The sequence below is a fragment of the Malaclemys terrapin genome, chromosome 6 (genome assembly GCF_027887155.1).
Source record: "Malaclemys terrapin pileata isolate rMalTer1 chromosome 6, rMalTer1.hap1, whole genome shotgun sequence".
Classification (NCBI taxonomy): domain Eukaryota; kingdom Metazoa; phylum Chordata; order Testudines; family Emydidae; genus Malaclemys; species Malaclemys terrapin.
In genome coordinates, this window is record NC_071510.1 from 108,328,475 (window position 1) to 108,341,093 (window position 12,619).

Consider the following 12,619-nt stretch of genomic DNA (forward strand, 5'->3'; position numbering starts at 1 on the left):
GATTACTGTCATGACAGTTCATAGTTCTGTGTTTCCCTTGAAAGAGTTAATGACATCAAAGCACCTAAAGTAGAGCACCCCCACTTGTGATTCTGATGCTTTCACTTGTGGGTAGAAACACAGAATCCTGAACTTAGCTCTTGACAGGCAAGTAAGAGTAACTGATTTGATTTTCAGATATCTTGCTTTAAAATGTTATAAATTGTAATGTTTAAGGCAATTCATAGTGTTTTACTAAACTGATGGTAAATATTTTTAAAAGAAATCTGCAGTCTTTTTAGGAAAACAAGTTACCGGTTAGGGAGACAGTTTCATTCATAGCAACACAGATTTATTTCTTGCTGCAACATTTCTGTGTAGGCCCTTCTGACTTGTGTAATATTTTATTTTTCATTGTATACAAAAGATAGCAGTAGTAATCATGTTGTAAAAGATACAAAATATCAGGTTTACAATAATTTAGTTAAATGGGGTCTTAGATAACCAGTATATTATTTTGATTAGAATATGTGAATAAATTTAAGTGTTACTATTAAATATTTTAGGAACACCTTAAATAACTTGGATACATAGATTTTTAATTAGTTTCAATGGAACAGCAGTTAACTCTGTCTTTACTCAAACACCTAATATATTTCTTAAGAAGAAGGTTATTGTTGTTATTTCTTGCTTAATAGAAACATCAATCATTCTTTCTAATATCAGAGTGAAGTTAAATTGTTATTTCTCATTGATATGTTGACAGGCAAAAGAGACGTGCTGAGAAACAGATAAAAGAGAAGGAAGACAAGAAAAAACCAAGTGTGACGTTCCACCCAGATGACTTCATTATTAGTACTGATGATATAGAGAGAGTTTTTGAAACTGAAATACAGGTATAAGAAAATAATTAATATTTTCTTCCTTTCTTATTGATTTTTAAAATAATTATACAAGTGAAGCAACAAGTAATCACAATATAAACAAAACCCTGCTAAATACCTCCTCCACTCTTTTCAGCACCTCTGTAGTGATCTCATGTACCTTTTTTACTTGCACACTTGCATTTTCCTTTAAGCCAGAGATAAAGCCCTCCTTTACCAAAAGAAATTCTTCAGGGTATTTTCATTACTCCTGTCAGGTGCTCACATGAAATAAGTTCTGCCATGTTGACATAACAATCCTATAAAATTGGGACATGAGCTATTCTTCTTTCTGAGGATGAGGGTTTTTTTGCACGATCAAGGGGAGTTGCAATCCATAAAAAAATTCTTTGTTGGCTTGTATTGATGAAAATCCCCATAGTGATTATAATTCTGATTTAGCTGGTTATTTATTCCATAGCATTTCTATGACATTTATAATAATTTGTCCAGAAATCCACTAATGTTTTCTAGGTCATTTTTATTTAAAACTGTACAAACTGTAGATCTTGCTTAAGTGTGGTGGTACCATTTGCTATTTTATTATGCACATTTTTAAGACACCCGCCACTGTACTGCTGTGTGTGTTTCCTTTATATAATTTAGAAATTCAGCACTTCCTCACAAAGAATGGGGGATAGCAAGGCTCTTCTCCACAATTTATTTAAAAAGCGATCTAGTCCATGAGCAGGGGGTCTCAAACTTTTTCTCTTGGAGGCCCCCTCCAACAAGCTATAAAAACTCCAGGGCCCAGCAGTGGGTTGGCCCTCAGGGCAGAGGCCTTGGGCATAGGCATAGTTTGACTTTTATTTTGGGGGGGAAGGGGCCAGCAGGGCTCAAGGCACGTCCGCATGGCGGGATCCAGGGAGGGAGTGCCACCTCCACTCCTGACTCACCTCAGCAGGCCACCCCGCCTGTCTGGGTTGGGGGCCAAGAGGTGCAACCAAAAATTATAAAAAAAAGTTTGAAACCAGCTTAGAGGGGGTAGATCTGTGCCGGCATGGGGATAGCACAGGGTGCAGGAAGGGGGTAGCTAGGGACTGTGTGCAGATGGGGTAGCTCAAGGTGCAGAGAGGGGGTAGCTGGGTCTGTGTGCGGGTAGGGGGGGGTAGCTCAGGTACAGGGAGAGGCATACCTGGGGCTTTGTGCAGGGAGGGCGGTAGCTCAGGGTGTAGGGAGAGGGGTATTAGGGGTTGTGTGCTGGGAGGGCTCCCCTGTGGTCCCTGTTCCCGGAGGGGTTTGCCAGCCACAGAGCCAGGTCTCCCCACACGGGCGGCTCTTACCTTCTGCCTCTGTGGGAGCAAAGGGGGCTGGGAGCTGAGGAGCAGCTTCAACCCAGGGCACCAGCAGGAGAGGAGGGAACGCTGTGACTGCCTGCTCCATAGCACCAACAAGATCAGCAGCTGCCACGCACGGCCCAGTGTAACGGCACAAACAGCAGACGGCACATTTTCCCACCAATAGCAATCATCTACTGAGCCTGCTCAGTTTGGGTGAGCATGCTCAGTACAACCTAGATAGGAAATCCTTCTGCCAGGGAGCTGTTTGTGCCACTAAGTGGGGAAAAGTATGTTTTCTAATGAGTTTTAAAATTATTGCTCAAAGGAAGCATAACTTTATTTAAAAGTTGACAGCATCAAGAAATCCTGTATCACTGGTTTGATTACATTTTTCTCATATTAGGATCAGCAAGCAGAATCCAGCCGTTATCTTGAAGATGATTTTGTCATTTCACTTGGTATGTACATTCATGTTTTTTTAAAAAAAAATCATGTCTAAAGTCATGAACTCTATCTTTTTTTTCAAAATGGTTGTCTGATGTCACAGAAAGACCTAAATCTTTGGTTAAATTCTGAGTTCCTAGGTTGATATGTTTAACTGTTTGCCTTGCTGAGCATAATGAAGACACAACAACATCAAAATGCAACATCTCAAATCGTGCAATGTAGAGCAGGGAAATCCATCATGGCTTGCAAAATCTCCCCAATAAAATCATGAAGATCTCTATTAATGCATGATGAGTCGAAACGTAAGGCTAGTCGTCTTTCATGGCACTAAAATTTTGAAGGGTACTCCCAAAACAACCAAACCAAAAACGCCTCACAGATTCAGGGTCTGTGGGCTGGATTCTGACCTCAGTTACACATAAATGTGCACTCAGAATAACTCCACTGAAGTGAATGGAATTACTCCAAGTTTACATGAGAGTAAACGAGATCACTGTATTGTTTATAATTGTATAATGTCCCTATATTGTTTCTGTCCTAGAATACTGCAAAAGAGAGAAAAAGAAAACAATGGAAAGTTAGGTGTTCATTGCAGTGATTATACAACCTGGACTTGTTGGGGTAAAAATAGTTAGAAAAAATATTTTTCAAGGTTTATAACAAATTTCTGTAGTTTAAATAAAATAGATATTACTCTACTTTTATTTAAATGAAAATTTTGATTACATGGATTATAAGGTGACTCTGGGAGCAAATTGCCCAGGTTATTCTGAAAATGATCTCTTCTCCAACCTGTCCAGGAGCAAAAGTCCATGTGTGGGGAAAATGTGGCTGATATCCTTCCTTACAACTCACTAATTCAATATCAGATTTAGCATTGCTAGGAGAAAAAAGAGAGGAAAATCCATTCCCTGACTTTAGGTATTAGAGAAATAGGTGATTGCCTTGTCAAAATACAAGCCAAAAATAGGAAAAATAAAACAAATATATATATACACACACACACACTCTTTTTCTTTAAAACATGAGACACGTACAACATTTTATTATATAAAAAGATATCTCATTTAAAAGTTACTTGGCCAAATTCGGGGTTGGTTTAAGTAGGCACAACCATATAGATTTCAGTGGAGTTGGATCCTCTTACAGAAGGTCTTAAGTTGGGCACATATTTCCACCAATATTTTTATAAAGCATGCTTACTGAAATAATTGAATATTTTCTAATTTAAAAACTGTAGAACAGATAAATAAAATAATTCTTGTTCTAATAGTGGACAATGATTATGTGTTTCCCCATTTTAGACACAGTGGGAGAGACTATTACTACTACAGCAGGTCTACACTGCATGGCTTCCACAAGGAAAAAACCCGCAGAAACTCAAGATGCAAGCACAAATACAGATCCAGGTAAAATGCCACCTATAATCTGTTTGCGCTATTGGTTTTACACTTTGCAACCACTTGTTTTCCAGATCTGCTTTTGTGTATTGCAGTATTGGCTCTTTTAAATAATAGAAAAAGCTTAAAAATATTGACTAACTTGTTATATTTTTTGGTATTTCTTATTTCAAATAAATAATAAAACAGTTGTTCTTGTTCCAACAGATATTCAAATAAAAATGCAAAATTTCTTCTTGACATAAAGCGATTGTCAGTTTTTTCCTGAGGGCCAGATTCCGAAGTCTTTTCTCTAGAAATACTCCTGTTGATTTCACTTGGCATTTTGTCCACATTATGGTTTAGATTTAGCAGTTTAGAGCTAAGATTTAGATCTTAGGCATTAGAATCTGGTTACTTCCTTTTTCTTATATAATTTCTGTTAATGGATAGTAAGCAAATGTTTTCTTTATGGGTTTCTGCTCTCCCAACTGTATCCATTTTGATTTTATTTTTTCATACCAATCAAGTCCTCAAGTCATATCAGGATATAGAAACTGGCTCTGAAGACAAGACAGTTTCTGAACTAAGTAAACACCAACCTATCGCCTCTGTTCCTTCAACAGGTGTGCCTTCTGCCTTTCTTTGTCATTCTGTGGATTGCATGGGTTTTCTGTATACACTTTTGCATTATATGATGTTTTCAGTAGCTAAGTGGAGAATATCATGAAGAAGACATTAATTTTAGTCCAATTGTTTTTAAAATCTAAATAAATAACAGTGATTTGAAATATGAAAATGTTGATTGTGACTGCATTTCCTGACTCTATAGTCCACATTGTTGTTCTCCTGCATTAGCAGATACTTTTGTGTTTTTATACATCTCTGTCATTTTCCAGTCGCTCCATATCTGAGCAGGCTGCCTTACTCAGTTTTTCCACTTACTGTCAGGAACTATTTTCCCCCTGATCTGGCTTTGATTTTTCAATCGAGTTTTTTTTGCAGAATAGAATCTGATTTGTTCTTTGTAATAAAAACACTTCTCTTTTGTGTAAATTGACGCTGCAGGAGACTTTTTTTGCCAAATATAAGACCTTGAAAATGTGGATTGTAATGGGAATATCCTTTTAACCCCAAAGCTGTGCTACAGCTTCCAGTTAGAATTGGGGGGGATAGCTCAGTGGTTTGAGTATTGGCCTGCTAAATCCAGGGTTGTGAGTTCAGTCCTTGAGGGGGCTACTTAGGGATCTGGGGCAAAATCAGTACTTGGCCCTGTTAGTGAAGGTAGGGGGCTGGACTCAATGACCTTTCAAGGTCCCTTCCAGTTCTAGGAGATAGGATATCTCCATTAATTTAAAAAAAATATGTATTTAATTTAATTTACAGACAACAAAAGGATTATTACTATAATTTTATTAATCTAGCCTACACCCATAGAAATTAGAGGTGGAAAAGATCCATTAAATCACCTAGGTACTTCCCTCTTCCAGTGCATGATAGTTCCCCACAAGTGCTTAGATTTTGATGGTGCCACTTCTCTTGCAAGACCATTCCACCATGTAATAGTTCAATGCATTACAAAGATGTGTGCTACAGTTTTTGCTAACAATGTGTTCTAGTGTGTTTTAGAGCAAGTGTCAGGGTTTTTTAACTATTTAATTGAAGAACTGTTTCTGGAAACTAATAGAAGTTCACAGTTTCTTTGATTTTTATATTGATTTTTAATTTTTTAATTTTTTTGTTTATTTTTTGTTTTGGTAATAATCATGTAATAATCAGCTTTATTGTGAATAAGTATTAAACAACAATATAGCATAGCATGTCACTTTATTCTGGTCAAAGGGCTCTGATACACAAGCTTTCCTTTATTCTGAGTTAGTGAAATTGTTTTTCTAATATACCAGGGATGTTTACTGTATGTTGTATTCCTAACCATTATTTCATCCTCATAGAACATCTGGCTTCAAGAGTTCCTCAGATGTTGCCACCAGACATGTACTTAAACTTCAAGTTCCACACAGAAGTAGGGGAGAGCCTTTTACCATCCTCTGTGTCTGATACTGCACCTGATTTGGTTAGTACTCAGAAATATTTTCTGATAATACAGTTATAATATGCTGTATGTAACCAGTTGTGTTATTTTGGGTTTGTCTCATCAGCATGAGTCGATTGCATGAAACTTTATAGAAAAATGACTGTTATCCAGTGTTTGAAATAAACAAGTATCTATTTCAACTCAAAAACCAAAGACAATGGATTAGAAAAGGGGACAGTTAGTCACAGTACTACCCAAAATACGTACTGTATAATTCCTTTTAATTTTTCCTGCTATGGTTCAGATTGGACACAAATATATCAATGTGATTGACATTGAAGACAGTGATCTCTTCAAGGATTTGCCTACTATAGCCGAGTCTACAGAAGAGATGGTTACCACACAACAACATGAGAACTTTGAAGTTCCATCTTCTGCAAAGCTGCATCACATGGCAGCTTCTGTTACCAATGCAATTCCACCTAATGAATTTCAGGGAAAAGGTAACAATCACTTATTTACTCTTTTATTTTTATTTTTTTTAGTTGAAAATAATTGCTCACAAAAATCCTTCATTATAGCACTGTTGCACTTCCACACACGAGACCTTCTGTCCTTCCCCCACCCTAGAGGCCATCCCGCCTAAGAAATTCTGCAGAATTCCCCTGTGCTTTCTCTTTCTCTTCAAGGTCATGTCTCTTCCTGAGAGATTCTATGATTCTTCATCATTCTCCCTAATGCCAACCTCCTGCAGTAGAGCCACACTGCCATGGTATTCAGTAGTATAGAGGGGAAGGTGGACTCTATCAGAAGGTTCATGCAGTTACAACCTGCATTATGTTTTAGCAGAATTACCACTGCTTGCCAGGGTGATGGGTACACTGTGCATCTCGCAGCCCTCCCTTCTAACACAAATCGCCAGACCTTTTGCAGGTCCTGGGATGCAGGAAGCGGTGACTGATCCCATTCTCCATGTAGGATGGGGGAGATTTATTCACAGAAGGACCATTTACAATATGACTCCTATAGGGATGGTGCCTGCACTCCTCCAACCCACACCAAAAACATCAGCATAACTGATACATGCATACCCATTATTTAAATATTTATAGTTCACTGTATTATGTTTGTTCTTTTTTATTATTATTTTGAGATGACCATCAAAATGGTCTGTTCCCAGTGCAAGAAAGGGATGTAAAATCAGATGCTGCTAGAGACAATCTAACCTGGAACCTATTGCATGAGGATGTCAGCATCATTCACTCTACAGGACTATCAGCCAAAATCATTAGCAAAGAACACTTTAATACAAAGCTGCAGGAAATGGATATACAACTGCAGGCATTACAGAACATAGCAGAAAATATGGAGAAGGATTTCAGCAATACTAAATTGGTATGTTCAGATTGCTCTGTATTTTTTTCCTTCTTTCAATTAAAATTGGAATTTATATTTTGGAATGATGTTTTTGTATACTTTAAGGGTGAATGGACAGTCCATTATTCTCTCTTTCTTGTGCTGGATCTCTTGGTTTCCATTGTTACTGTCAGGGGACCAAATCTTCAGTTGGTATAAATTGGCAGAGCTCTGTTGAGGTCAGCTAAGGAGCTGGCCCAGCATGTTTAGGTATCCTAAAATTCTGTGAATTTTAAAGGCCAATTGCTACAGACTGGGAAGGAGACCTCGTTTTGGCAAGTTTTAGAAAATTCTTGGAAATTATAACTGCAGTTTTAGTTCTGCAGATTAACTGAGTGACTGGATTTCTGGAAACCTTTCACCATGACATTTATTGAGTCATTTATTGAGCGTTTGTTTATTTTTATAAATAAAAATGTTTTATCAAGGGTACCTTAGAGATGCCCATTTTAGCATTTTTATAAATCTAAATATATAAATAAAATAAATACCATTTGATTATATAGTATATTTGGATTGCAGTGTATAAATCCTAGGAAATGCAATTTTCTATATGCCATGACAAAACATTAGAACTGAGAAACCAGCAACAGAGTTTTGCCTCTTTATGGTACATCTAGTTTAATTTTCTTACGAATTTTCCATCTAAAATGTGTCCAAGTTTAATCATCTATAAAACGTGGAAAATGCTGCTTTAGAACATCTGATGAATACTACTAAGTATTTATTTATTATTTCAGTCAATTTAAAAGTATAACTGCAGTTTACTACAAAATGGAAGTAACTTTATTAACCTGAGCCAATGAATTCTGCTTTCAGCTGGCCGGATACCCAACTGGAGTTTAATCAGCATAGCTTTACTTCAACAGAGCTATGCCGATTTATATCAACTAAGAATCTGGCCCAGCATATAATCTGGAATCACTTCAAGTGATGTTTCACAGCTGTCTACTTTGTACATTATCATGCAAGCTGTTAGCACATCCAAAAAGATGAGTCAGTAAAGCATAAACTAGCTGGAGTAGGAGAAGAAGTTGAAAGCATTTAAAAAATATTTTTTAGGGACAGTGACAAATGATGGATCAAATTTTAGCTTTATCAATTTTGGTTTGGTTTGCACAGGTACATTTCACACCTTCTGGAAACTCATTCGTTGCTAGGATTTTGAAATATCTGACTTAGAACGTTTACATGGAGAGTTAGTGCGTAGCAAGTCAGGGTGTGAAACTGTAGTGCACCTTGCTACCTATTTTAAATTAACATTCTGAGAATAGTTCAGCTGTATAAAAATATGTATAAAAACAACCGTGTTATAAGGGTGCATTCCTGAAAACACAAAGGCTTGTCTATGTAGTGTGTTAGTTGAGCAGCAAGCCAGGTTATTAGTCTCCTGCACACTAGCTTGCAGTGCATTAATTGGTTGTTTGGACTTGGCTATCACACTCTAAAAATTCTGTAGTGTACTTTGAAGTCCTGCTGTTTGAAATGGATGTATGTCTAAGTGCATTGTGAACATCTAGTGTATGGTAGCAGGGTGCACTATAGTTCTTCTTCAATTCTATTCTAGGTGTGCACATGTCCAAATGAACAATTGTTGGAGACTTTTGCCTTAGTGGTATCTGTAGGGTCGGCTGTGGCAACCCCTTGAGTGCCGCACTCATGCGCTAACCCTACGCACTCTGTTCCTTCTTGCCGCCTGTGACGGTTGGTTGGAGCGCCTTGTCTTGCATCGCAGGAACATTAGCAGTTCTTTCAGCCCATTGTTCTGTCTCCTTTGTAGTTAATTGTTAGGTACTTAGTTTGGCCATTAAGTTAAATGTTAGCTAGTAGTTTTAGTTGTTAAAGCCCTGGCTGGGATTTCACTGCGGAGTGGGGCATGCCCTGTTACCCAGGCTTTAAGCCATATTCATCATGTACCCAGCCGATGCCCATTAATGACCCCCACGATAGCTGTTTAAAGTGTCTGGGGAAATCACACAGAAAAGGCAAGTGCAAGATCTACAAAAACTTTTGCCCTCGAACTCAAAAGGAGTTGGGATATCCACTCTGGGGGCAGCAGGGGATCCTTGTCCCTTGTAGGGCCACCTGTGCCTGATGTGCCCCTGCCGGCCAAGGAACAAGTAGGCTGGCCAGCACTGCAGATACCAAGCCAGGCGATGTACTCAGTTAAGGCCCAGACCTCTAAGGGGAAGCTGGTTATCGGACCTCTCTTTAAAGCAATGGACCGCAGGTGTCAATCTCCGTCATCGCGACCTAGGACCCCAGTGCCACAGCCTCAGTCTCTGGTTAGAAGAACCAGGTCCCTAACACCAAGGTCGCCACCTACAAGGCACGAGACAGCCAAGTCACAATGGCAGTCACCTTACCCACGATACTGCCATGCCTCCCACCAGAGATTGCCATGGCACAGATCCCCATTGCCTAAGCAGTCCCTCCGGCATTGATCCCTCACGGTGTGAGATCATTCCTGGTCGTGTCACCGTCTCTGACTCCCCGATACCGCTCTTCGGGCAGGCACCGTTCCTTGCCCTTTCCTTACCGGTCGCCGACGAGGGTCAGCTGACAGACTCAGGCATCTGTGGTTCTGCCCTGGTCACCAGAAGGGCAGTGATCCAAGTCTGTGGGAGAGTTCAACCCCTCAACTAGGAGAGGCGAATCGCCAGTGGCCCGCGAGACAGGCACAGCTCCGGCAGCAGCAGGGGCAGAGGCCCGCAGTGGCAATACTGGAGCCCATGGGGTGTACCCATCATACTGGTCCCGTACTCCCAGCGTTCCTCTCAGGCCACACCAGACAAACTGCCTCTGGACCAGCAGGCACCGGTATCAGTGCATGGTGCCGAGTCTGTCACAGGAGTGTCACAATGGGCCCCAACGCCCAAGGAGCCGTCCTCGGGCAGGCAAAGGGAAGCCACCCTGCGGTACCGTCATCTTTGTTGTTTCTGGATGAGGCAGTAGCGAATCCCTCACAAGCAAGCAGCCCCCCCGATGACTTCAAAGAGCATGAGGCCCTGCTCAAAAGGGTGGCTGCTAACCTGAACTTGGAGGTCAAGGAGCTAGCAGAAGAGTCCAACGACCTCTTCAACGTCATACCCTCCTCCATCCCGGCCCGGGTTGTGATGCCTGTTCTCCCAGGAGTCCTGAAAATTGCCTTTTCCATTCCGCCTGCCTCCAAAAAAGCGGAAAAGAAATATTATATTCCAGCAAAGGGATTTGAATATTTGTACACCCACCCTCCAGCAAGGTCCCTGGTAGTGTCTGTCATCAACAAAAGGCACAGGCAGGGTCAGGCCAGTGGCATACCCCAAAATAAAGATGCCAAGAGATTGGACTTGTTTGGCAGGAAAATTTATTCAACAGTCAGCCTGCAATTTCGGGTGTCTAACCATCAGGCCCTGCTAGGCAGGTACAACTTCACGGGTGGGACTCCATCAGCAAGTTCAAGGAGGGCTTTCCACAGGACCAAGCCCAGGTTTGCCACCTTGGTGGAAGAGGGCAAAGCAGTGGCGAGAGGCACCCTCTAGATGGCCAGCGATGCTATGGACTCAGCGGCCAGGGTGGTCACCTCTGTGGTGGTCACAAGGCGCAGCTCCTGGTTACAGTCCTCCAGGCTATCCCAGGAGATTCAGGCTAGCCTTCAGGACTTCCTGTTTGAGGGAGCAGGGCTCTTCTCGGAGCTGACAGACGCACAGCTCCACAGCATTAAAAACTCCCATGCCAGCCTCTGGTCCTTGGACCTGCACACCACTCAATAGGCTAGAAAGACCAGGGCAGCCAGAAATGGGCATTTTGAGTATGTGCCTGAGGATGGTGCCCAGCTACTGCCCAGGATCTACCCCCCCTGCTTTCTCCTCGACTGTCTACGCTCCTTCCATTCGGCCTGGCCGTGGCTGACCTTGGACCGTTGGGTGTTCGACACAATTTCTTTGGGCTGCATCCTGCAATTTGTGGCTGACCCTCCCTCCCATCCCCCTTCCCAGTCCCTCTTCAGAGACCCTTCTCATGCGTAACTACTCATGCAAGAGGTCGAGAGCCTCCTGCTCCTGGGGGCAGTGGAGGAGGTGTCTCCAGACATGAGAAGGAAAGAGTTCTACTCCCGTTATTTCCTAATCCCAAAAGCAAATGGAGGCCTCAGACCGATTCTAGACCTGCAACAGCTCAACAAGTCTCTCAGAAAGTTAAAGTTCTGCATGGTCTCTCTAGCCTCCATTATCCCCTCCCTGGATCCAGGAGACTGGTGTGCCACCCTCGACTTAAAGGACGCCTATTTCTATTTTCCCTGGGCACAGGTGTTTCCTCCGGTTTTTGTTGGGCCACTGCCATTTTCAATTCACGGCACTGTCCTTTGGCCTGTTGTCGGCACTGACAGTGTTTACAAAGTGTATAGTGCCAGTGGCCGCTTACCTGAGGCAAAAAGGTGTACAGATTTACCTGTACCTCGACGACTGGTTAATAAAAGGCCAATCCCGGGATCAGGTACATCATCATCTCGACCTGGTTTGCTCCACGTGTTGCGACCTGGGGCTGTTAATAAATGAGACAAAGTCAACCTTAGTCCTGACGCAGCGCATAGAGTTCATTGGAGCGATCCTTTACTCTACCTGGGCCAGGGTTTTCCTCCCCTAGACCCAGTTCCAGGCCGTGGTGGACCTGATCTTGTGTACACAAGCTCACCCTCTCACCACCGCTCATACAAGCCTGTGGCTGTTGGGCCATGTGGCAGCCATAACTTACGTGGTTCGGCATGTGTGATTCCACTTCAGGTCTCTGCAGGCGTGGCTGGTGTTGGTCTACATCCCCAACAGACACAGCATGGACCGTGTAGTCAAGGTCCCGGACAATGTTCTGTTGTCACTTGCATGGTGGCAAAACCCTGCATCACTGCTGGAGGGAGCCCCGTTCATGCGCCCCCTCTTCCCCTGCCCCCGCTGTTGATTACCCTCATCTCCGATGCTTTGGACCTGGGGTGGGAAAGCCACCTAGGCAATCTCAGCACACAAGGTCATTGGTCCCACCTCAGTTGTTCACTACACATCAATATCAGGAAGGTCCGCTTCACCTGCCACACCTTCTTACCTCACCTAAAGAGCAGGGTGGTCCAAGTCCTGATGGACAGTATAGCAGCTATGTTCTATATCAACAACCAAGGTGCAGGAGGGGGCT

General features: G+C 42.0%; 1 protein-coding gene across 8 annotated transcripts in view; it reads left to right on the forward strand.

The window, feature by feature from the left end:
• The window catches only part of CPLANE1 (ciliogenesis and planar polarity effector complex subunit 1), a 183,073-nt gene that overhangs the window by 133,785 nt on the left and 36,669 nt on the right, over positions 1-12,619 (forward strand). For 6 of the 8 annotated variants that reach the window (XM_054032044.1, XM_054032049.1, XM_054032048.1 and 3 more), the window contains 7 exons: positions 746-875; positions 2,586-2,640; positions 3,934-4,038; positions 4,539-4,634; positions 5,961-6,082; positions 6,348-6,546; positions 7,197-7,438. In XM_054032044.1, the coding sequence (XP_053888019.1) occupies positions 746-875; positions 2,586-2,640; positions 3,934-4,038; positions 4,539-4,634; positions 5,961-6,082; positions 6,348-6,546; positions 7,197-7,438 (949 nt within the window). The remainder of the gene's footprint in view (positions 1-745; positions 876-2,585; positions 2,641-3,933; positions 4,039-4,538; positions 4,635-5,960; positions 6,083-6,347; positions 6,547-7,196; positions 7,439-12,619) is intronic. The other 2 variants (XM_054032045.1, XM_054032046.1) reach the window with 2 other exon arrangements.